At 36.3% G+C, this 26,864-nt stretch overlaps 1 protein-coding gene across 2 annotated transcripts in view; it reads right to left on the reverse strand.

The window, feature by feature from the left end:
• SNTG1 (syntrophin gamma 1) overlaps positions 1-26,864 on the reverse strand; it is a 55,041-nt gene that overhangs the window by 20,404 nt on the left and 7,773 nt on the right. For both annotated transcript variants that reach the window (XM_054708462.1, XM_054708461.1), the window contains exons 3-10: positions 26,031-26,087; positions 25,004-25,061; positions 24,168-24,211; positions 24,035-24,076; positions 14,080-14,182; positions 11,990-12,072; positions 10,809-10,939; positions 5,361-5,490 (exon numbers count right to left, since the gene is read on the reverse strand). In XM_054708462.1, the coding sequence (XP_054564437.1) occupies positions 5,361-5,490; positions 10,809-10,939; positions 11,990-12,072; positions 14,080-14,182; positions 24,035-24,076; positions 24,168-24,211; positions 25,004-25,061; positions 26,031-26,087 (648 nt within the window). The remainder of the gene's footprint in view (positions 1-5,360; positions 5,491-10,808; positions 10,940-11,989; positions 12,073-14,079; positions 14,183-24,034; positions 24,077-24,167; positions 24,212-25,003; positions 25,062-26,030; positions 26,088-26,864) is intronic.

Below are 26,864 nucleotides of genomic sequence, written 5' to 3' on the forward strand. Positions count from 1 at the left end.
CAGGATACCATGTTTCATTTAGTCACCATGTCTTCTTAGGCTACTCTTGGTTTTGAAAGTTTCTCAGACTTGCCTTGCTTTTCATGACATCAATTTTGAGACTTATTGGCCAGGTATTTTGTAGTATCTTCATCAATTAGAATTTTTTTTGATGCTTTTCTCATGGCACAACAAATGTTATGAAATGTAGGAGGAAGCCTACAGAGGTAAAGTAATATTTTTACTATGTCATATTAAGATACTTACTGTCAACATGACTAAATTTTGAGTTCAATTTTGATCATTTGGTTGAAGTTATGCTTTTTTAGGTGTCTTCATAATAAAGTTATACTTCTATTTTTACTCTGCACTCTGAAAGAAAGTCACTATATACATTAAGAAACAATATTTAAAAAGAAAACATATCTCTAGTACCCTCATAATTTTTATTAAGGTTTTAAAATTAAAATACCCTCAATATTTTATTTGCATTTCCATTGTAGGGCATACTTCTCAAAAATGGGGGTTATAAACTATGGTATTTAGCAGTTGCAGAAACATATTATTTGAATCTTCTTGTAACCTTGTAAGAATCTCAATCTTTGAAAATTTAAGAACCTTTTAAACTTTTGCCTAACTGGTTTTAGTATGCGTTGCTTGCCTCACATTAAGTATTTTGTAATTGGTGCAATCGATATAAGGACTAGGATTTCTAACTCATAAGTGTGTTTAGATAAAAATACACATTTAAACTTCGAATTTTTTACTACTGCTAATAGTATATAATATTAATGAGAAATCATAAACTATGATTAATCATAATAAATATAACATCAATGAGTGTTTTCCATATACAGATAATATATAGATGGATAGTACACAATCAGTAAATTCATGCCAAGATAATAACGAATCTTTAAGATACTCGAGACTATGGCAATGTCAGTAATAAAAGCTTAAAGGTATAATTAATACTCTCCTTTTCTAAAGAGCTTCAACATCTAGAGATAGTGAGTGACCAGGATGAGAAAGACTGGGATGACATCCCAATAAGGACCAGGGGAAAAAACCAGTGATATTATTATTTTTAAAAAAAGAATGGTGGCATATGATACTTGCCTTTATATATTTGAGGAACTGCCAAGTAAAGAAGGAAGTAAATTATGATGTGTTCTTCCCAAGGAAGAACTGGTACAAATGGATGAGGGTTATAAGAGAGTTTTGTTCATTATAAGCAGAATTCCTAATACTGTCAAACGTTGAGTTGCTACAAGATGAAGCGGTGGTTTTCTTGACATTGAGAACCTTCCAGCAGGGAACCTCGCAGGAGATATTTCTCTTTTTTAGGGAATATGTTGGTGTGGTTTTTTCAAATATGTTTTTATTGATTTTAGAGAGAGAAGAAGACAGAGAGGGGGAGAGAGAAAAACACTGATGTGAGAGACACATTGATCGGCTGCCTCCTGCCCGCACCCCCACTCCCCCACCAGGGATAAAGCCAGCAACCTGGGCATGTGGCCTGACCAAGAATCAAACCGGCGGCCTTTCAGTGCATGGAATGATGCCCAAGCAAGTGAGCCATACCAGGCCAACATTTCTTAATTGGGGGTGAGGTGGGGCAAGATGATTTCCATGGTCCCTTCTTAAGAGAAAGGTTTAGGAAAACAGGTAAAAATGTGCTTAAGAGAGTCATGGTTGCCCTGCAATATACACGTGTCCCAATGTATTTGCCTTGATTAGCAATCAGACATATGCCTTCCAGTTTATTTACTCCTGGCTCTCTGCTACACTGTATTGTCCACCTAGTGCCTACTGGAAAGTCACTCGGTGATTTATATGAAGAAGCTATATTTCAAAAACACACTTTCTTATCAGACACCTCCTTGTGGTAGGTAGAGATGTATAAGGGACAAAAGGAACGCTGACCCGATAACAGTCCATCCACAGGAATTGTCTGTGGCAGCCGGTGCTGCCGGTACCGCCCCTCCACAGCGTGAAGCCAAGTCCTGAAAACGGCCTTGTCTACCACATGCCATTCACTAAGCGCACTGTCACTATTTTGGAGCCACTTGAATAATAGTAAAATAAAATTAAAATGTGTTTGAATATTTTAATCATCCATTGACATCTGAAAAAATATTTTTAAATAGCAACTACAATTACATGAGACTTTCACGTAGAACAGGTATGAAAATCTCCCTATTTCACAGAATTATCACTGCTGGAATTAGTGAACAAAGACAATGAAAACTAGGTAGTGTGCCCTACCTGGTGTGGCTCAGTGGATAGAGTGTCGGCCTGCGAACTGAGGGGTCCCGGGTTCGATTCCGGACGGGGGCGCATGCCTGGGTTGCGGGCTCGGTCCCCAATGTGGGGCGTGCAGGAGGCAGCCAATCAATTATTCTCTCTCATCATTAATGTTTCAGTATCTCTCTCTCTCTCTCCCTTCCTCTCTGAGGTCAATAAAAATATATTTAAAAAAATAGGTAGTGTATTGCTCCACTTATTCTAGTACTGGTTTATTGTTTGTTTTTTTATTTTCCTTTTTTTTTAAAAAAAGAAATAACTTTTAACTTCCTCCTCAGTCTATTCTTCAATTGGGCCACACACGAAAACATGATTCATTATTTTAAAATCCTATAAAGCTATTATTTTAATATTCCACTTTTTATTCTAATCATCACTTATGTATATGTAAGTACATTTCAAGCACATCATTTCAAGCTCATGATTTTATTTTTAACTTATTTTATAATTATTTTCAATGAGAACTGATTACAAGATCAAAAGGACATGCATTTAGAGCATAATCACAGGGAGGTTAAAGAACAAGTAAGTAACTTAAAAAAGAGCAACATTATCATAATAGGCATGTGGCTCTCTCAGCAGCTAAAACAGTACAGACAGGAGAATTGCCTGCTTTCCTGAGTTTCAAGCTGAGCACTGATCACAAGGCTGAAAAACAGGCAGTAAAATGTGGCTTTTCCTTCTTTGTGCTTACAGAGGAGAGAGACACTTATATCTTCACTTTCTGTCTAAAATAAAGTACTGACTTTTCAAATGCCTGTTTTCTAGTTTATAGCATTCTAACCGAACACACATTCCCATGAAATGGTTTTTATGAGTACTCCTAGGTTTGGGGTGGTCAATGTAAACTTGGATCTAGGTAAAGAGAAAAAGTTTAACATTCTATTCTTCTTAAATGTTTTTCTAATAAATACAAGATCTTGGATCATTTGGAGAATTAATTATAGCATGCAATGAAATACAGAGTTCGTACTCTCACAAGGTATGCCTCTCTTTTTTTAACCCTAGAACATCCCTGAAAAGGAATAAGGGTTGAGAATAAGAGGTGTAATCCTCAGAGATCTTCTTATTCTTTTTCTTTCTGTCACTCTGATACCTCTTGTCATGTGTAATTCCAATATGATGAAACCACCACATTAACAAAGATGGAGTGTTGTATGGTTATTCTTGCCCAAGACAGACATGCCCAAGCCAGGCCTCCTTGTTTAGAGATATCCCAAGTAAGGCGTTGTGAAAAAAAAAATCACCTAGCTTTATTATGAGACACAGGTTAAACATACCAAATAACCAAAAATTTAAAAAGGTAGCATAATACCAAATATTGATATGACCTGTGAAAAAAGACCTGTCAACCATAAATTTCATAGTAACTTGGAAAACATTTGGCATTACCAGAAAATGCTGAACATGGACATACCCCATGACTATCGATTTCATTCCCAAATAATCCCTAAGCATTCACACAGGAGATGTATGCATGATCACCTATGACACTCATCATTGCCTTCAATGGCTGATAGTCTTCCTATTTTCAAGAAATATTTGCCACAATCCTTTTCAGATTTCAAAGCAAAATCTGTGCAAATATGTTTGGATCTGGAGAGTCATTTACGTGAAAAGAGTTCTGCATGTTCATGAGTTGGTAAAAAAAAAAAATTACATACTTTTGCTTGACTTTTGAATTTTTCTTAAGATTTCTTAAATGCTCCAACATGACATAGAAGAGTTGTGGAAAGAGGAGAGTGTTTAAGACATGGATAATATATAATATATATTTTAAAAGAGTAATTAAGATCAAATAAGTTAAATGCTATATACCAATACTCAATGAAGTAGGGTTTACAGTCTCAGATATTTTGTTAAACTACACTTCCCTGAAAAGTAAGGGGAAGAAAGGGTTGACAAGTTTATTAATCAATAGTGATAATCATAAGATAGTAATAATACAGAGACAGGAATGGGAAAAGAAAAAAAAAGTTTGAAGTAGAAAGACAGAGGAAAAAGCAGAGAAGCCATTCCTGATAATAGGGGCACGGATCTCATGTGCGAATTAGCATTTCCCACAAGAACATCACCGACTCTTCCTGTGCCAGTGTGGTCTTAGGTAAGATCTTCAGTCTATATGCCAACTCTTTTTATCCTTCCTCCAACCACTTCAAACATTTCTGCACCTGCGGTTCTAAGGTCACTAAAAGAAAATCAACAATACTCGAAATTTAGTATTGTTTCATTCCAGAATACTTTTGTATACACACAAACACACACACACATGCACACACACACATGCACACATGCACGCACATATCTCCATATATTTTACATATAAAGTGACCACATGCTAAATATATATTTTCACTTATTTAACCGATCCAGATATTTAGCAGGTTTCTGGATGGAAACCTCTGTGTGAAAGTATTCTTAACTGATACATTTGGCTACTCAGGACAACCCGATTTCCTTTTGATCAGTATTCCAGAAAGCTTTCATGATGGATTTTCTTACATGAACACCGACTAGTTGGCGTAAAGTTATATAGACACTAGTGGCCTGTTGCACGAAGATTCGTGCAATAGACCTTCCTTCACCTGGCTGCTGGCACCAATTTTCCTCTCAGCGATTGCAATGGGAGCTGAGACGGCCAGCGGCACAGGGTGGGTGCTGCTGCTGCCCAGCCCCGTGCCGCCGGCTGCCCGGGTCCCTCTCAGCGATCACCCCCGCCCTACGCCACCAGCCGCCAGGGTCCCTCTCAGTGATGGGCGACCGGTGGCGCGGGGCAGGCACTGCCGCTGCCCTGCCCTGCGCCGCCAGCCGCCGCCTGGGTCCCTCAGTGATGGGGGGGTGGGGCAGTGCGTGGGGGTCGCCATCTTTGCTGGGTTAATTTGCATAGCGCCCTGATTGGCTGTGGGCGTAGCGAAGGTACAGTCAATTAGCATATTACTCTTTTATTAGGTAGGATGTGTGTGTATGTGTGTGTGCGTGTGTGTGTGTGTGTGTGTGTGTGTGTGTGTATTTTTTAAAGAAATTCACCCAAGTGAGAAACTCTACGGCCAGGTATTACTTGAATCACGACTTACATTGTGCTTTGTGAGGTTTGAAATATTAGTTGCTATTGCTTGTAGCCAGTCGATGCAGTCGTCAGCAGAGAGGCACTGAATGATCCCACTGCAGACCCCGTCCACAGCAATGACTTGGAAAGCATTCTGCCTGCAGATATGTCAGCACAGATCAGATCAAAATGTCATCTCACGGATCTATTTGCAACTTGAAATCAAACCTGTTGAAAAATTCTTCTCTCAAACTATATCAATACAGCCTCAAATTCAGACTTGTTTGCTACTCTTAATATCTGTTTTTAAATAGAAGGCTAAAGATAAAGTAAGATAACATGTAATTTTGAATTCTCAGAAAGCATCTTGAGATTCGGATACATTTGAAGATATTCTGAGTCATTAAGTATATATTATGTAAATAGAAGCACATCTACGATATTTTAGGACTCTTTCCCAGTTTACCAGAAAATTATACATAGAAGCTTATTATTTGAAACATTGATGTGAGATACACTGGTTGCCTCCCGCATAGCCCAAACCAGGTGGGGGATTGAACCCGCAACCAAGGTATGTGCCCTTGACCTAGAATCGAACCCATGACCCTTCGGTCCAAGGGCTGATGCTCTAACCACTGAGAAAATGGCCCAGGCTACTCTTGACATTTTCAATGCATGTTCTTATTTATGATTGAAAGATCACATAAAAAAAACACCAATATTAAACATCATGTAAAAAATCACTTGATATTATAAGCTGCAGCATTTTTGTTCATTGTTAAACCACTTTCAGTCCCAGTTTTCTCGTCTTCTCAAAGATGGTGTGGAAAAGTTCCTGTAGCTTCTCTTCAGGTCTAAATGCCATACTCTAAACTATGTGAATGTTGTGCATTTCAATAACAATTAAACTTTTCCTCAAAATGTAATAACCAGTCTAAATACGTCTATGAATTTTTGTTGATTTTATTGTTGTTGTTGCTGTGGGAGAAAATTAAACAATGCCATTGTAAATTGTTTGCCAAGTGCTATAGAATTTAAAGCAACTCTGTACAACTCTAATATTTATTTTTTTCTGTACCAAGTTACTATATGTTTAGATATAAGTTTGATGAACAGGAATAGACAAAAATCCCAAAGTAAACTGAAGGCACCCTAATGTCTCATGCTTGAGAATTACTCTTTTGTACAACACAACAAACTTTAGAAAATGGACGCACTGCTTTGAAATCCTATTCAGAACTGTGCACTTGGTAACAGCCTTTTGCCTCTAAAACACTCTGCATCCAAATTATTAACATTTTTAGAGAAATTTGCTCTGATATTCTTGACCAAGCACTTTGAACTGATAACAAAGAAGTATTCAAATATACATGTTTGGTTTACTTTAAAACTACATGAAATGCCTTTAGGAAGCACAACTATTGTTTGTGCAATCTTCTTTTGAATTTGTGACAAAAATATGCATGGCACAAAAAGAATGTAATGTTACATGATTTTCTTAGGTTTAATTTTAGAATCAACAGTGCGTAAGACTAAAATATCTAGACAGAAGCTCAGCCATCCTTGGAAATGAGAACTAATTTGAGTTTAGCAATATACATTTCTTTCCGCTCTCTGATGATCGTTAACTATTGCTTCATGTACCATGAATTAAAGTGTGTCTTGGGCATATTTGTTCGTTCTGTTTTAAATGAATCATGGCAGTTTGATATTTTTAGCTGATTGGAGTTAATACTCTTAGATCAAATCTGCAATCTACGTAATCATATATGTGACATAAGTCCTAGATAAAATAATTCTGAAGGATGAACCTTTCATAAATCCAGGGCTATATATTAACATATATCACTTTTGACATTCTGCCTCTACTTTTCAGGTTGGCTTGATGGAAACGCTATCATAAAGAGAAGCGAAGTATTTGAAGAGCTTCTTTGTTTACATACGATCTCTTTCTTGATTTGGTTATTTGGGAAGGTGTTCAATAAAATAGACCGATTAAAAAGATTACTGTTTGGGGGGATGATTTTGCCTCTACTATTGAATGAATTAGAGTATTGATTAATTGGTCAAGAAGGCCCCAATTTTCCCTAAAGGAACTTGCGAATAATATACACCAAAAGGTGGCAGGTTCTGGTCAGGACACATACTTGGGTTGTGGGTTTGATCTGTGGTCAGGACGCATGCGAAAGACAACCAATAGGTCTCTCTCTCTCTCTCTCTCTCTCTCTCTCTCTCTCTCTCTCTCCCCCCACTCAAAAAAATCCATAATAATTTAAAAAAACAACTTTGCAAGCCATGCTCACCATTTCTATATAATCTTAAAAGCCTGAAGCATTGGCATGAAAGGATCTCATTTGTGTTTTAGAATGATATCTCTGTGGCAGTTAAAAAAGGTGGAAAACTTAATAAGGTAAGAGAGATATAAGAAGGATATTAAATTACTCAAGATGGCCCTCGCCAGTTTGGCTCAGCGGTTAGAGCATTGGCTAATGAACTGAAGGGTCCCGGGTTTGATTCCAGTCAAGGGCAGGTACCTCAGTTGCAGGCTTGATCCCTGGCCCTGGTCAGGGTGCATGCGGGAGGCAACCAATCAATTGTGTCTCTCTCACATTGATGTTTCGCTCTTTCTGTCTCTCCCCCTCCCTTCCACTCTCTCAAAAAAAATCAACGGGGGAAAACATCCTCTGGTGAGGATTAACAACAACAAAATAATAATAATAATAGTAAATTACTCAAGATGAACAAGGATAAGAATCAGTTTCAAGAAAGTGGTTCTGGGTATGTAGGAAGAAATATTTACTCAAAAGATATTGAAAATATGCCCTTTACTTGATTTGGTTATTTGGGAAGGTGTTGAATAAAAATAAAAAGAAGCACTAAAGTTAGTGATTTCCGTAATTTACTCTATTTCTCATTCAGTTCATGGACACAGACAATAGTGAGGTAGGTCTTGGATGGAGGGGGTTGGTGCGAGGTGGAAGGGATCAATGAGGGGGGAGGGAGAAGGAGACATATGTAATACTTTTAACAAGAAGATAAATTAAAAAAAAAACTAATATAATATATAAACACTTGTGAACCATAAAGCATGCTAAGCACTAAAAGCACAGAGATAAATACTTTTTCTAAACCTCAAATATACATTATGTATATAATATATATACTATTATATTCATTATGCTCACTTTTCACACACAAAAAATAAAGCTTAGAGATTAAAAGTTCACAAACCTCTATTTCTCCTTCCAATTCCTGACTGCAATTTTCTTCAATATTTTGACATTTCAAAATTGAAAATAGACATATTTTAGCCATTTTACTTTTGTCTAAAAGAATTATATGAGCCCTGACCAGTTTGGCTCAGTGGATAGAGCGTCAGCCTGTGGACTGAAAGGTCCCAGGTTCGATTCCGGTCAAGGGCATGTACCTTGGTTGCGGGGACATCCCCAGTAGGGGGTGTGCTGGAGGCAGCTGATCGATGTTTTTAACTCTCTCTCCCTTCCTCTCTGTAAAAAAAAATCAATAAAATATATTAAAAAAAAAGAATTATATGAAATAATTATGAAATATACTATGAAATTAGACATATATTAGACATACAGTATGAATTAATTACCATAGAAAATAAATAACATCTCATCCCTGATAGAAATGAGAAGTATTACCTCACTGAAGTTAAAATTATGGACCTTGGCAAAACCAACTACTAAATTGTAAACTAGTTTTTGAGCTAAGCTAAATAATCCTCTATACTTGTCATCGTGAACAATTATTTATCTTTTCTTTTTGATCCTATTTCCACTGCCTGTGAGCTTCTTTCGAGACGGAACCAAACACAACATCTCCCAGTCACAGACATGAAATAAACTTTTATTGAGTGAAGGAGTGAACAATAAATTTGCTCTTGAATCTGAATTGCTGTGCTATCCACTCTGAATAGTGCTATGTTTATAACTGCTTATTAATGTATTATTTACTGAGTATAATTCATTCAATTGCTAAAAGCTTGATGTATGTATAGGAAACTAAGATAATTATACATACACATTAGGGAGGATCAAAGGGCCTAAATGGAATTAATGTTTCTGTACTTCATTCAAAGTGACAAATTGTCAGTACCAGTAGTGTCAGAAGATATGCATGTATACTGAAGAACCTAGAACAACTACTCAGAAAACTATGGAAAATGTTATATTCAAAAACACTATAAATAAACTAAGATGTAACCCTAAAACTGTGGGTATAGCTGAAGCAAACTTTGATGGAAATGTTTAGTTCTGATTATATATATTAGGAAAATAATCTGAAAAATTAATGATCAAATGAGGGTTTGGCAAAACTGTGGCCTATGGGCTAAATCCAGCCTGTCATCTGTTTTTATAAATAAAGTTTTATTGGAACAGAGCCATACCCATTCATTTATAAACTATGTATGGCAGTTTTATTGTAAAGGGCAGAATTGAATAGTTGTGATAGACATTAAGGCCTGCAAAGCCTAAAATATTTACTATATTAACTCTTTACAGAAAACTTTCTAGGCCCCTAGAACTTCCATCTCAAGAAACTGCAAGAACAGAAAAGCAAGCCAAAGAATTTAAGGAATGAAAACAATACCAAAAAAAAGCCGAAACTAATGATTTACAATAAGTACACATAACGAATAGTTTCAACAAAGCCCCAAATTAGTCCTTTGAAAAAAATAAATGACTAAAATTTACAACCCCCTAGCAAAACAACCAAGATAAAAGAGAAAAAAACAAATTTCAAGAATGAAAAGTAAGACATCACTAGTGCTTCTATACTTATTTAAGAATCTAATACTATGAGAATATTATAACTATATGAAAAAAAGAACACAAGAAGAAATACAAAAATTCAATAAAACTTTATCTATTAAAGGCACTGAATCCATTACAAAATTATTATTAGAGTCAGGGTTTTAAGTGCTGTTTTTTAAATCAGATTAATAAATGTTTTACTGTGTTATACTATTCTTTCCTAATTCTTCTTCATACTACCAGAAATATCCTATATAATAAAAGCCTAATATGCTAAATGTCCCTTTGACCAGTCACTATCATGCGCACTGACCACCAGGGGGCAGACACTCCGACCGGTAGGTTAGCTTGCTGCTGGGGTCCATCCTATTGGGACTGGGCAAGAGGGACCGGACATGTCCGGGAGCCCTCCTGCAATCCTTCCCTAACCCCGATCAGCACCAGTGGGGTCCCTCAGCCTGACCTGCAGATTGCTAGAGGGTGCAGGCCAGGCCAAGGGACCCCACTGGTGCACGAATCTGTTCACCAGGCCAATTTCAGCCCAATCCCTGCAGGCCAGGCAGAGGGACCCCACTGGTGCACAAATCTGTGGGCCTCTAGTATGAAAATCAGAACCAGAAGGCATCCTATATTAAGAGTTTGATTAAAGGTCCCATTTTGAATTAAGAAAAAATCAGAACTCAGTAACATGAACTCACCGACTCAAATCTGTCCCGGGCACATACTGAGAGAAACGAGAATGAAGTAGAGGGAGCAGTCTAAGGTCACACCATCGCTTTTCCCATCTCAAGCCTGGAGAAGTTGGCCATGAAGAACATGATAATGTGTCCTGAAAAGAATTCCAACATTCACTAGTGTCTTTTTTTTCTTTCTGTGTTTTGAATTTCTACTTCACAAATCCTTTTGGGGGATATATTTCCCCCTAAATAATCAGAAGGTATTTACAGATTACTACAAGGAGAAGTCCATATTCATTGACAATAAAATTATATTTAACTTCTTTATTAATGGAATTCTAACAGAAAGTGCAGGAGTACATCATTGAGATTAAGGATGGTAGCGGGCCTAAGCCGGGAAGGGAACATCCCTCGAGTGTTCCTGGACTGTGAGAGGGACCCCCCCCTCCCCCAGTGCCTCTTACATTTTAATAAAAGCCTCTAGTAAAAAAATAAAAGCCTCTTACAGTTAGCTCTGCTAGCCTTCATGTTTGTGAGCACAGAGGATAATTGTTAGTTTTACATATAACCAGAAAGAATTGTTTTGTATTTAGAATGCATGAATGTTTTAAAAGGTTTAAAAAATTGTAAAATTCAAATAAAACCTTATTCCAAAATACAAGCGAAAAATAAAAAAAACCCATTTCATTAAATACATTAAAAACACACATGCCAATTTTATCAATCATTAAATGTATGTATAGCTTAACATTCTTTATAGTCTAACATAATGTATGGGTAAGATTTTTCTCATTTTACATTAATTCCCTGATATGCATGAAGATTGTTAAGAAAATCTAAAAAGTGGCAAATAAAATAGCTTCTTTTAGCTAAATAACTTCAGTAGAAAAACAATACAAATCATGGCAAATCACTTAGAGCATGAAATAACATATAACATGCAATGTCATAAAATGATTATAAAGTGTTATGCACGACCTCTTGAAGCTAAAAGTCTCTACAGCTTTCAGACCTCAGAGGAGAAGAATACCTGACCTACTTATGTTTTCCTTCCTGGCTTATCATAATACTTACATTATGAAGCCACCAAGGATTTCAAACCAGATTCAATATCAGGTTCTGCAAACTATAAATATACATATTTGGGGGGGCTTGTGGTGTTAGCCTCCTTATTAATAGGAACCATGCTGCAGCCGTCTTACTGTATTATTGGGATGATAGTTGAGATGTAAGCCACTGTCACAAAGAGGAGAGGAGGTGCCACTACTCTGGTCGCTTGGTGCACCTACAGGAAACAAAAACAACACCCCACTGGTCAGAGTGCCGAAGGGCTCTAGGCGAATGCATTCTACACTGCTATGTTCTATTGTGCTCAGTTATAGCAAGCAAATCAGGTGGCGAAATAAACCTCTATTTCACTTATATCAAAGTCAGAGCTTTGCAAGTTAGCTCATTGACTAAGGTTATTGGGTTACTAAAAGAGACTTGCAAATATTGGTCTTTGATTTCAGAAAAGTGAAGGCTTTATTAAGGAAAATAATGGCTATAATGGCTGAACCTGAGACCAGAGATATTTACCTACATTTTTCCTAGCAGCCTTAGAGCAGTGGTCGGCAAACTCATTAGTCAATAGAGCCAAATATCAACAGTACGATTGAAAGCCAAATTTTTTAAACTTAAACTTATAAAAGTAATATATAATTTTTTTCTTTATTGATTAAGGTATTACATATGTGTCCATTTTTCACAGGATATACAGAAAGGAATAAGCATATACAACAAAAATGACCAAAAAAAAAAAAAAAAGAGAGAGAGAATGGTAAATTAGATTTTATCAAAATTTAAAACTGCAAACCTAAGACAACTTTAGATAAAAAAATATAGTTATGCACAGATGGAGTGAAAATGTAACATAGATAGCTGACAAAGGCTTATATACAGATTATATTTTTCAAACTCTTGCAGTGCAATAATATAAAGACATAATAATAGAAAAATGGACAAAAGGCTTTAGTAGACAAATTACACAATAAGATATGCAAATGGACAATAAGATATGCAAATGGCACATGATAAGGAGCTAATCATCATTAGTCTTCTGAAAAATGCAAATTAAAACTATAATGAGATACCACTACACATCAATATAATGGATAAAAATAATCTTTGACCATCAAATATTTGAATAATGTAGAGCCTCTAGAACTCTCATACACTGCTGGAGTAGAAAGTGAGAGGTCTTTAAAAATATTCTTATTTTAGAAATATGTTTGAGAGTTTGTTAACAAGTTAATTATAATATTCTGTAACTCAGCTGTTCCATTTCTATATACTTATAATCGTAACATAAAACTGTAAAACTTCCAACACCTACACAAGAATGTTCATAGCAGTTCAATCTATAATAGCAAAATACTGGAAACAGCTCTGTTGTCTATAAACAGAATAATGCAATATCAAACTGTACTATATTCATATAATAGAATCCAATATTACACAGCAATATAAATGAACAAACTACTGAAATAGAAAACAATGATTGCACATAATGAAAGAAGCCAGACATAAAAGAGTAAATACAGTATGATTCTACTCTACCCAGTTTTAAAAAAAACAAGTATATGATGATAAATGTGAAATCAATGATTGTTTCTGGCAATGTTATTTACTGGGAAGAGGCACAGAGGAGCCATCCTGTGATTTTTCAGGATGTGGGGTAAGCAAATGTGTATTTGCTAGAACTGTTCCAACTATTCATTTAACGTCTTTGCATTTCATTGCAATCAAATTATGCCTGAGTTAAAAATGTATTCTTCTTTGATAGTTTTAGCAAAAATATTAGAAAATATACATTTCATAGTATGCAAATGATATAGACATTTTTAAGTAACTCTTAAGAAAATTAATGTTTCCACATTTTCATCCAGAAAGCGTGTGTCGATGCTTATTTAGCAAGTCCAGTAGTCAAATAAATGTCCATCGTTCTCTAGTTAGAAAATTACATTCATCAAATATTATTAATAATACTTACTAGAGATACACAATGCCTATATTTGATATGATACTTATTTTTTAAATAAACAATGGTTCTCCAATTAAATATTGGAAAATAACTGTAAGTGTAATGAATACATTCTGAAATAAAAATAACACTTGTTCTTTTTACATAAGTATTAAAAGTATTCTGGCAGAAATCCACCTGGGAAAAGAAATCACTATTACTACTTAGTGTCAGGAAATAATATTTATAAAGTAAATGTGATGATTATACCTATTCTTCATAAATGCTTACATGCACAATCTTCATTCAGTGGGAGTTTGAGGAAAGCAGGTGCTCTTTTTAAAAAAGATACTGTTAGGGTCACTTCTTCTCCAGCATTCCTAAGAACTTGAACCTAAAATTAAAAAAAAAAAAGATTACAATGATATTACCAGTGTGTTCACAAAAGTTTTATGGTTGCAAAATCTTGAAATGATGTGCTGCCTTTTCCAGCTTTCACTATTCCCTGGTGGTCAGAAATATGTTACGAAAGACAGAGGGGAATAAATGATCTAACACTGCCGAAATACAGCCATCAATGTTCATCCTCTTTCTACCATTCTGTGGTCCCTCATTCGCTCACAATATCATCATCTTCCATTCATATTTACTGAGGTTATCTTGAGCTTATGGTCTACATCAGATAAATGTGAATGATCACGAAGTTTACAGGAAATGTAGTGCTCAACCCATTATATTTATTAAGTTAAAATATTTATTGAGCATATATGCAACATTTGGAGATCTACAAATAAATGACCCTGTAGATGTTGTCCAGAGTGCTAATTTTATGTTAATAAAATGGCTCCAATTCACTCAAACTCTTTGCAAAAAAAAAAAAAGGTATTATTTTCCCATTATACCATTGCACGTTTTACTTTCCTTTCCCTAGATATTTAAAATAATAATAATACTATTATTATCAATAACTCAACATTTTCCAAATCATGGAATTAATAGGTCTCAATCTACCAGTTAAAATAATGGCAACTTCTTAAAAAATTATTCCAGGACAAGTGTAGGGAACATTAAAAGAAATACAAGAAGCAGAGGATTTACTTAAAGCAAACATACCTGGAAAAGATATAAATATATTTATAATTTTAAAAATCTTGTGTAAACTAAAAAAAGAAATAAGAATAATTAGTGAACAAAGAATGTATTGCATAACCGGTGGACATAGACAACACTGTGGTGATGGCTAGAGGGAAGGGGGGGCAAGAGCTGGGTGGGGATGGGCAAAGGTCGGGGGCACGTGGGGACATCTATAATAGTGTAAACAATAAAAATAAAGCTATAAAGAAGAATAATTAGTGAAAAAGTAGCTACTAGACATAGGAACATAGCTTGTTATGAAACAATGCTCAACCTCAAGTTATTAAAGAATTGGCCATCAAAATAATGTACGTTAATTTCTGGTCCCAAAAAGATGCTTCTCCCTAGTAAGTGCAACTATAAACATGAGGGGAAAATGCAAACGACAACCAAAACAGAACTCTCAAAGGCAGATTTTTAAAAAAAGAAGAATTGAGTAGGGCCCCCAGGACTGGAGAAACAGGACAGGGGAGGGATGTTTTAAGTGTTTTTACCCAATAGAGGAATCCTCTACCCACAGCTAAGTAAAGCATTCTTATATCCACCGAGGGCCGTGGTCAGCAAACCGCGGCTCTCGAGCCACATGCGGCTCTTTGGCCCCTTGAGTGTGGCTCTTCCACAAAATACCATAGCCTGGGCGAGTCTGTTTTGAAGAAGTGGTGTTAGAAGAAGTTTAAGTTTAAAAAATGTGGCTCTCAAAAGAAATTTCAGTCATTGTACTGTTGATATTTGGCTCTGTTGACTAATGAGTTTGCCAACCACTGGCCTAGAGATACTGGAGAAAGGTCCTCTCACCTCCTCAAATAACACTAGCAGGGAACAATAGGAGCCCTAAGGACCCAAGGTAAGTGAATCAGATCAGAGTAGCAACAAGAGCCTTAGGGATTACATTGGCAATGGAACCACCACTACAGAATTAGACCAGTATGGGTGTGCTGCAGTATGGGAAAGAGCCATTCACTTTATTTTTTATTATTATTATTTTTTAGTTCTTTACTTCTTTTTATTTTTTTATTGTTTAAAGTATTACAAATAGTAGTACATATGTTTCCTTCCCACCCCCCGCCCCCCAATTGACCTTCCCCCAGCCTCTCCTACCCACCGGCAAATGAAGCAAGAATGTTGAAATACTGGATCGAATTTTATTAAAAATTTTAAAGCTCAAACTAAAAATAATTCCATCACTTTCGAAGGCCCCATTAAAACAAGATTTTATGCAAAAAGCCCGTGAAAAGTCACATCCTAGATGAGTTGAACTTTAACTCAACAAGCAGAATGCTTTGTTCGTTAGTTGACCTAATAATAGAAATGCTTCCCACTATTTGTTTTAATCTCAAAATGGTTACCTTAATGACTCAAGCAATATTTTACTTTGTTTTATTTTATCTAATTCTTAAAGAAGAAATTATTCCAGCATAAAATTATTGATCTTTGCAATCCATATTATTAAATCAAACTAAAATAAATAAAAATTAATACAAAAGGGTTACATCAGTAACTTGAAGAAAAGAAATAAGAGACTATTATTAATATGAATATGGATGAAATAATTCAAAATTCACCATTAGCATACAGAATCCAACAAATGACAAATTAAATTGTTCTATGAGCCTTTATTTCAACAGAGCAAATCTGGATAAAAATCAAGAATTTATTGCCAATATAATTAATTTCATCAAGTTAAATGTACATATATTATCTATCATTGTGACATAGATAGATGATAGATTAGATAAATACAGGTAGATTTTTTTTCTTTTTCATTAGAAATTCTAAAAGGACATTTTGTCAAACTAAGCTGCAATTCCTAATAAAAAGTTACAAAAAATAAGAATATAAGAAAACTCATGATATTTCTTTAATATGACTGTTCTCTATGTCTAGCATGGCCCTTTTCTACACATTTGCATGGCTAAATCTTTACCTCCTTCTACTCTCAGCTCCAAAAACATTCCAATGAGTCCTACCTTTATCAGCTTATTTAAAATTATAGCTCTCCAAATCCTTTCTTTCCTTGTTTACCTGCTCTGCCCATCGTTTTTTCATGCTCAATTGCACCTTGTAATCTACCGGATACTGTGCTAATATGTAGTCTCTCTCTGCTCCATGAAATTGTGTGCTACATAAGGGCAGCGAGCTATATCTTGTTCACAGATGAATTCAAACAGCTTAGCCTGGCAGCTGGCCCATAAATGTCATCATTATAGACTTTTGAATGAATAACCTTAATAAGTTAATTTTAATAAGCGATAAAATTATCTTAAATGTTAAAACAAACAGACCATGACGTTTAAAATCAGGCACTGAATAAAGATTCTGACTGTCTTCATTATATTTCAAAAATAGTTCTTAAAAATACAGGATAGGAAAATGAAATTACTTTCATAAATATTAAAAAATAATGGAAGGTGGGAGAAAAAGACATATTTTGCAGGCTGGACATATTTTAGTGTACTTTTATATATAGTTATGATATGTTTAAGGTAGGATAGCGAGGTAGAAAACATTTCTATATTTATCTAGGAAAATACAGAGTTATTAAAATAACCTCATATGGATGAAAATATTTTGCATAATTGCATTTGACTGAAATAACGAATGCACATATTTATTCTAAATGTATGATATTAAAAACCATAGCTACATGAACATCTAGTTTGTAAACAGTGTACAGAATTAAGTAGAATTTTGAAGGAAAAGAGGGAAATCATAACTCTCTTCCTTATTTTTTTAGATTCTGTATGATTATCTCAGATAAAATGAATTGTCAAGATCTGAAAAAACAAACACTATTACACCCACATTAGATTTGCAGCTGCAGCATACAATTACTAAATATCTGTTTGTGCATATTATCATGTTTGCAGAACACAGACCTAAGAAGTAAACATTTTGGAGTTGCTTGTGCTGTTTCCTGCCATATACTGTCATTTTAGTCTATTGTGTAAGTCAATTTACTTATGTTATTCTGAATTTTAAATGCCCCGCCCCCTCCATAATATTCATTGAGTATAGTATCCTCTGATGCCATGAGCATCCTTGAGGGGTCACCAGATTAGGCTATGCCAGCATTTCCTTGGTTACAGAAGTTTGCACAGGGGAAACACAGCTGTACTGCCAGGGGAAAATAGTAGTTTCTTTGGGAGTCTGATAATTTCAAATACTTAAAAATAGATGTGTATGTCTCAACTATAATATGGTAAATGAATATCCCAATTAGAATATATTAAATGAATAGGGAGAAAATAATTTGCCTTATATGTTGCTAAATACATGAAGAAACTTACCATGCACAACAATACTGGAGAGATGACAACTGTATAGCCATAAGATATTTATGGAATTATGCATAATACATATACTTTATGACAGGCATTTACTTTATTTGGAAACCATATATGTCCCCATAACTTGTATGGAAATTACTAAAAATATATAAGGATGGACTGTTAGCAAAATTATAAACGTACTGTCTTTTTATTTTGTCTTCTTAAACTTCTCTCTCATCTACTTTTCTACTTCTAGTCCAACAAAGTCCCTAAGGACACTCCTGGTACCTGAATGACAAAAACCCCCCCACAAAAACAAAAGAACAAACCAACCAACCAAAAACACTCTTAAGGAAAACTTTCTGCTCATGCACTCAGGGTTCATTAGCACCTTTATTCCTCCCCAAACTGCATGTGTCATCTCAATCCAAAGGAACTGCCAGGAAAGGGGTAAACATTAATGATAATACGTTAAAAATAGTTCTGTGCCAGTCTGTTTTTAGATTCGCCTCTACATAAAACCCCAGTTTGTCAGAGGACATCTAGAGTCTTGAGTATGTCTTGTGACTTCCTAGCAATGCTTTAGTAACAAGGGAATTTAAGCTCTAGCCCATTAAATGAATAGAAGCGAGTGAATGCCATCTATAGACGATTCACTTGGGACATAAAATAAAAATGATTTCTATTCAGACAGAGATTTTAAGAAGAATGTGTTTTGAGGGCATGTAAACTCACAGAGAATACTTGCCAGTGAAACAGGCTTGGAGAGAAGGACTGATTGTAATTCCCACAAACATTTCCTCTGAAAAGCAGGTGAGCATAAGGGAAGCTGGACTCCCTGCCCGGATGGAGTGTTAAAGACACTAGACTCGCATGTCTTTGAAATTCCCTTATTGTCATGCCACCTGCCTTAGTTATATTTGAAGTGCTGAGTACAACAAGAGAATGTGTGCCAGTAATAACAGGAGGAAACAAAGCTTTACTGCCATCTCTATTATTGCTCCGTCTCCATGGCAACCTGGGGCAGCAATAACCCCAGGTGGTGCTGGTCCACAGCTACAACTTAGCGAGAGAAAAGATGGGAGAGACATGTTGACAGATTGATTGGGGCAACAACTTGTCAGATCACTGGACTGGGAAATCACTACAACCCTGCCGCTGACTCTGTTCCTATCTGAGCTTCATAAACTGGTGACACAATAAAGATGTCTCCAACACATAGCTTGTAGGTCTGAAGATCAGCCCAGCACTGTTTCACTGTTTCTGTTCACTGCTGGAACTGACAAGCTCACTTCCGCTACAGTGTGCAGGAATCACACAATGAATTAACAGCAACAAATATTGCATTGTCAAGGAAGTCAATAGCAGCAATAAAGTATGCTGCCTTCTTTTTGATATTGCTTTGTGAAAGCAACTGAGAAGGAGTTCTTAGACATTTTCCAAACTAATCAGCAAACTCAACAGGATGTAACTAGGAAATATATAACCTGATTCCAACTGTTGATAAGGAACAGTATCAGAGAAGTGTTTGCTCTAGTTCTGTGAAATATGCCATAGATATTTTAATCGAAATTCCATTGAATCTATAGATTGCTTTGAGTAGTATATACATTTTATTTTTATTTTTTAAAAATATATTTTATTGATTTTTTACAGAGAGGAAGGGAGAGGGATAGAGAGTTAGAAACATCGATGAGAGAGAAACATCGATCAGCTGCCTCCTGCACACTCCCTACTGGGGATGTGCCCGCAACCAAGGTACGTGCCCTTGACCGGAATCGAACCTGGGACCCTTGAGTCCGCAGGCCAATGCTCTATCCATTGAGCCAAACCGGTTAGGGCTAGTATATACATTTTAATGAAATTAATTCTCCTAATCCATGAACAAGGTGTATGCTTCCGTTTGTTTGTATCTTCCTCTAGTTCTTTCTTCAATTTCCTATAGTTTTCCAACTACACTCACACCCACTCACATTCTCACCCTCACTCTGGTCTTGCCCGCCGTCATGTTGGTTTTCTACCAAGAATTACACAGTTTTTTAGAATTGATTTTAAAATCACAGATCAGAACTATAATATTTTTATTATTAAGACCATAAAATTAAAAAAAAAGCAGGTGAATCTCTTTTTTAGGGCCCATGAGCCTCTAACCTGAAATCAGAAATGTTCTTTTAGAAGAAAATCTCTGAAATCATCTAGCCATTGTTCCTGCTTTGCCTTGTAATGACCTGTTCTATTTTAAAAGTCTTATGAGATAGAAATTTCAGTTATATTAATAGATTTATAACAATCTTGATTCTAGAATCAGGATACAAACTCTTCCACTACTAGTGCCAGTGTAGGAAGCAATAGTATTTGATGACATAAAATAACGTATACTTTTTCTAAGTTTCCAGAGCTGTGCTAGCATTTTCATATACATTACACTAATTCAATCCTTATAAAAGTTATTATTAGTTTATTTTTACAAATGATCAAGAGAGGGACAGAAAAGGTACGTTTATTTGCCTGAAATTATAACGTTAGTAAGTGGGCAGAGGTAAGATTCGTACACATTTTTTTTCCTGAGCGTTAAAACCCTCTGTATGTGGTATCCTGTTACCTTTCCACCAGGTCACATGAGAAGCAGCGTTTGGCACTTATTCTATGCTTTCTTCATGAGGAAACTCCAGGAGCTTCTCTTCCTTAGCAGTCTTCTAGCAAGAAGAATGGCTTGTATGGTGTGGGTGAAGCCCAGGATTGACTTATACCCCCAGACAGAAGCATATAGATACAAGCACTGTGATCATCTAACTCTAAGCATTTGTATAAAGAATTTCAACAACAATTCTACTGAACACCCAGGACAGACAACATGGGATCCCCCTCCCACGAAAGTTAAACCTTAAACTTCAATACAACAGTAACAGCTGTACTATTGCTGCTTTGGCTCAATGGATAGAGCATCAGCCTGCAGACTGAGGGGTCCCAGGTTCGATTCCGGTCAAGGGCATATGGCCGGGTTGTGGGCTCGATCCCCAGTGTAGGGTATGTAGGAGGCAGTCAATCAATTATTCTCTCTAATCATTGATGTTTCCATCTCTCTCTCCCTCTCCCTTTCTCCCCGAAATCAATAAAAAATATATTTAAAAATTAAATTAAATTTTAAAAAAAAGAGTGAAGCCGATCGTCATGGACATGGACAACAGTATGGTGGGGGTGGGGGTAGAGGTGGAAGAGGGCATAGAAGGGATAAATGGGGATGGAAAAAATAAAATAAAAATTAAAATGAAAAGAGTGAAGCTGATCAGAGCTAAATGCAGAATTTCTAACAATGTAACTGAATAGTGTAGATTAATAAAAGTTACATGCACAAACAATATATAGTTATGCCTACAAAATTTGTTTCTGAATTTGAAACTTTATGTGAATTATTTGACTTGGACTAAGGAACGTGGTACATCAGCATGCTATTTTAAGACCATCTACATCCTCTGAGATGCTTGTGCTTTTTCTGCCCATGTAAATCCATTCTTAAACATTTAATTAACATCTTAGTTCCACTGAGGTGTAGTAAGTCTATTTGTTCAGGTAATTAATAGTGAGGACACAAGCATCAAATCTCTGTTGGGAAGTAAAAGATTGAAATTAAATAAGAACGTTAGTACCTATATTTCAAAGCTGATAAGGTTAAGCATCTTAAAGATAAAAGTTTATTGTGAAGGACCACATATAATTTGTTGTTTTTTTAAATATATATTTTTTATTTCAGAGAGGAAGGGCAAGGGAGAGAGAGATAGGAAACATCAATGCTGAGAGAGAATCATTGATTGGCTGCCTCCTGCACACCCACTACTGGGGATCGAGCCTGCAAATCGGGCATGTGCCCTTGACTGGAATCAAACCAGGACCCTTCAGTCCGCAGGCCAACCCTCTATCCACTGAGCCAAACCAGTTAGGGCACCACACACAATTTGTAATGCAATTCTAAATTCCTTTTCTTTGAAAGAAAATGGACGTCCTTAACAAGTGGCATTATTAGTGTGTTCTAGACTTTCAAGCCCCGTTAATCTGTTTAATCAAAGGTCCATCACTATTTATCTTAAGCATGCTGCCTGCTTCTGAGGAGCAAAGTGCAAAAACTATTCCATCTAACAGCATGTGGTTGGAAAAGAGAATGCACGTGTTTTTTTTCTCCCTGTATAATGAGCTTAAAATCACTTTGTACTTTTGGGGGGAAAGACTAAAGTTAAAATATCTTTGCTTACATGGCAATATTTCAAATTAATGTAAGTCTGCATACAGAGCGCTCTTTGCTACGCTGTTCTCTCACTTGCCTAAAACATTACTTTCCTCTCTGCATACTTGCAGGAAGCTTGAGACTTGACAGATTCATATTTTACATAAAATCCACCACAGAGTGGCAACAGGGGTGGCCCAAGTAAGATTTTTAAGAAGACAAAGACAAGTGATGAATACTGATTAATTATCCTAAGTGCTCATAATCAAGGACCCTCCCTAATAAATATTACTACTTGTAGAACTGCGGCTTTTCACAGACACTCTAGGTTGCCTCTTTGAGGTTTGAAATAAGTAAGTATATCAGAGGGTTTTCTAAATCCCTTTTAGCAGAGGAGCAATGTATTACACAACCAAATAAATTAGAGCTGTAGGAAGCAAAAGGCTTATAATGTTTTATATTTTGTTGGACCCTTGAGTATAAACAATTAACTATAATTTCTCCTCTATTCCTTCCCACATGAAGTGACACAGAAATTCAGCAAATGCTCTGTAAGTGTTATTTAATCAACCATGGCAAGCATTTTCCAAAGTCCCTGACATTTTCCTATTCCTTTCTTTTTTTCTTCTTCTTTAAAAAAAAAATAGGTTTTATTGATTTTTTTACAGAGAGGAAGGGAGAGGGATAGAGAGTTAGAAACATCGATGAGAGAGAAACATCGATCAGCTGCCTCCTGCACACTCCCTACTGGGGATGTGTCCGCAACCAAGACCAAGGTACATGCCCTTGACTGGAATCGAACCTGGGATCCTTCAGTCCGCAGGCCGATGCTCTATCCACTGAGCCAACCCAGTTAGGGCATTTCCTATTCCTTTCTGCATAATTGTTATGGCATCTCAGCATCTCAAACAGAAGCTTCTCAACCTCCCATCTTCTCCCAAAGTATAGCTTAGAAGCCACATGCAATGGAACCACTTGAGCTGATTGTTTAAAATCCTAATTCCTGGTCCAACCTAAACTGACTGGATTAGAATATCTGAGGCCCAAGTTTCAGATCGGCAGGTCTACCAAAATCCAACAAAATACCACAATAAAAATTGAAGACCAATCTGCCTAGTGTTAAACCTGTTTGCCTTGAAAATAAGTTCTGTTAAATTCTGTTTGTCTCTCCCCGCCCCTCCCTCTCATAGTCTTTATATGATCATCCAATTGACCTGCTACTGTGTGAGATTTTATAGGCATAAATTTCATTGCTTTTAAATATTTGCAAAAATTTTGAGATGTATTTCATATAGAAATATACTTAGTGGACATTAATTAATAGGCATTAATTAAAAAAAAACACACAGGAAAAACAGCAAATGACCCTCCTTATGTATATCTTTGAGTTACATTTCATCCTCGGCTATACTCCCTGATCTATTTCAAATATGAAACACACACACACACACAAAAACACCAAACACCAATTAAGAGATCAAGAGATCCTTTGTAAATCTGATAGCACATTGGTCCAATGTCATATCCTTCAAATCAATGAAATGAATAGTTTTTGGCAATGTACTAAACCTTCATTTACACATGGGGAAAATCATGATTTAAAGAAAAAGTAAAGAAAACTCACCACTTCTTCATGTCTGCATTTTCTCACATTAATTCCATTTATCTGCAATGAAGGAGAAGTGGAGTTTCATATGGTATATCATGATTGACTTCATGTTTTGGTTTCCATAAAACAGTACTGGCAAAATGCATACCTGTAGGATCGCGTCCCCGATGAAGAGTAGCCCTGAAAGTTCTGCTGTGAATGCAAAGGGACAGCTGATTGTGCATGAACTACTTTCTTCACACAGATAAGATTTTTTTTAAGTCAAACTGATAAAAGAAAAAATACATGCTTACTATGGATATTATGGAAATACAAAAGTAATCACATGATTCAGCCCAAATACTGAAACACAAGCTGTGATATTTCTCTTTAGTTCTACCATTTCAGATCGTACAGTTGTTAAAAAAGAATAGTCACTCTTCTGAATGGATGACTAAATTTTACCGTGTACTGACCATTTTAAGGTAGCCATGAAAAAGTTTAGATCTAGACATTCAGTCCATCAGCCCTTGAATCAGCTCCAACTTTCTTTTTAAACATTTGATTTTTGTATACATTTCTGTCACTTTACACCTTCAGTGTTTTTCCTAGATAACAGTTTATGTGGAGGGATAACTGAGTTAACTTGCATCTGAGAACTGTAAATAATAAATGTCTAAAATTGCTTATACTTCATGTGACTTATTATTTCATTTATCTGTATGTTTGTTTAATGAAAGAATTAAAATGCGATGCACCCCCCCAATTCAAATGCAGTCATAGCCTCTATTTTCTTTCCTTCTCGCTCTCCCTTGAAAGAAGTCCTTCCCTGGGATAATAAAGGGCATAGACTCAGGATTCAGACTCATTCACTTACTGCCTGGTCTTGGGGAAGCTGGAGCTGTTCAATGACATACTAATTTATGATTCTTAAATGCCATCTTATTCTTCAAAAACAATAGCTTACAAAGGAATGGCTACTGTATTATCCTTCTAACACTTTACCTCTTTGCTCCTTGGAGATTTTTGAAATGACAACTGGAATGTTATGTTCCGCTCCCCCCTGTAAAGATAAAGTCATATATTGTGCTTTTTAATTGGAAAAGATAAAAATGCAGTGTTTAATTAGAAACTGGACAGGCTACGAATAGAATTCAACCAATACTTAACTTAAGATCTTATTAGCATAGAACCTGCTCTTGTTCCATTCACCGACAGGTCAGTATTTCCTACTCTGGTTGATTAAAGTATTATATGCACACTAAAATACCATATTTGGTAATTTAGATGAAACCAGATACAAAAGTTTATTAATTATAGTCAATGCCAGGTGAGATAAAAGTTTCAAATACTTGTGCAAAAGTTCTTAATCAAAAGGTGACCAAGGTTCTATGAGAACCTATTTAACTTACATTTCAATCCAAATATTGAGGAGTTTGCTATAGCCATATCTGTCTAATCGTACATAATAAAAAGGTAATATGCAAATTGCATCACTCCGCTACACCCACGATTGGGCTGGCTGGAGGCGCGGGGAGTGGGACTCAGGGTGGCCGATTGGCTGACGGGAGGAGCGGGGGGCGGGGACTCATGAGTCCCCGCCCCCCGCTCCTCTCACTGGCCTAAACGGCCAGCGCTGCAGGAGGACCCATGGGGCCGGCGGAAGGCGCCGGTGGGGAACTCGGGGTGGCCGATTACGTGGCTGCCGGCATCAGTTTTCCGCCACTACCAGTTTTCCTCTAGCCACCTGTGGATCAGACCCAGAGTCCCGCCCCCAGCCTTCGGGAGGCGCTCCCATCGGCGGGTGGCCAGAGGCCAGAGATCGTGCTGGCGGGAGGCGCTCCTATCGGCAGGTGGCTAGAGGAAAACTGGTAGTGGCGGAAAACTGATGCTGGCAGCCAGGTGAAGGAAAGTCTATTGCACAAAACTTCGTGCAACGGGCTTCTAGTTATTAATAAGATTAAATGAAAATACACAAAAATACAGCATGATAGTACAACCTTTGTAAGGCTAGCCTGGAAAGGCAGGTTACCTTTATGCTTAATCCAAATCCTCCTACAGTTTGTCTTCTAATGGTCACCGTTCTTTCCTGAAAGAAAGGATGTTAAAAATGGTTAGCTTTTAGAAAACTACATTTACACTGCACATTCTTCTTCTAGGTTTTATTTTATGCATACACACACACACACACACACACACACAGTGTCCGCATAGAGACTCCCAAATCTTGCAATAAATGGAGTGTTTTGTAATTTTAAAATCGAACATTAATAATTTATTTGTCAAGATAAAAGGGCTGTAGTGTTATTAAATAGCTAAATGTCTAAAAATTAATTCTGTCCAATGATTTTTTGGACATATTTTGGGATCAACTTTTAAATCTCTTCTCAATTTCACATTACGCATTCTTGTTGTCTAAGGAATGACCATGTTTTGGTTACATCAAAGTAACTCATTGTCAATGGTAAATATTATCTTTGTCAACTAAGTTCTTATCTTTATCACTACAAGTCATATTGTTATGAAGATCTGAGAGCAGAGCTGGGAGGCTGCCATGTCCCAGCACATAAATGATTCATGTATATATCTGGAATTGCAAGTGCAAATAAACCAGGTTCAAAGGGATTGCTTTTTAAAAAATAAATATATTTTTATTGATTTCAGAGAGGAAGGGAGACAGAAAGACAGATAGAAACATCAATGAGAGAGAATTATTGATCGGCTGCCTCCTGCATGCCCCACACTGGGGATCAAACCAACAACCTGGGTATGTGCCCTGAATGGGAATCGAACTGTGACCTCCTGGTTCATAGGTTGATGCTTAACCATTGAGACATGCCAGCTGGGCAATCTATAATCTTTAAGA

Source organism: Eptesicus fuscus, chromosome 19, assembly GCF_027574615.1.
Source record: "Eptesicus fuscus isolate TK198812 chromosome 19, DD_ASM_mEF_20220401, whole genome shotgun sequence".
Taxonomy (NCBI): domain Eukaryota; kingdom Metazoa; phylum Chordata; class Mammalia; order Chiroptera; family Vespertilionidae; genus Eptesicus; species Eptesicus fuscus.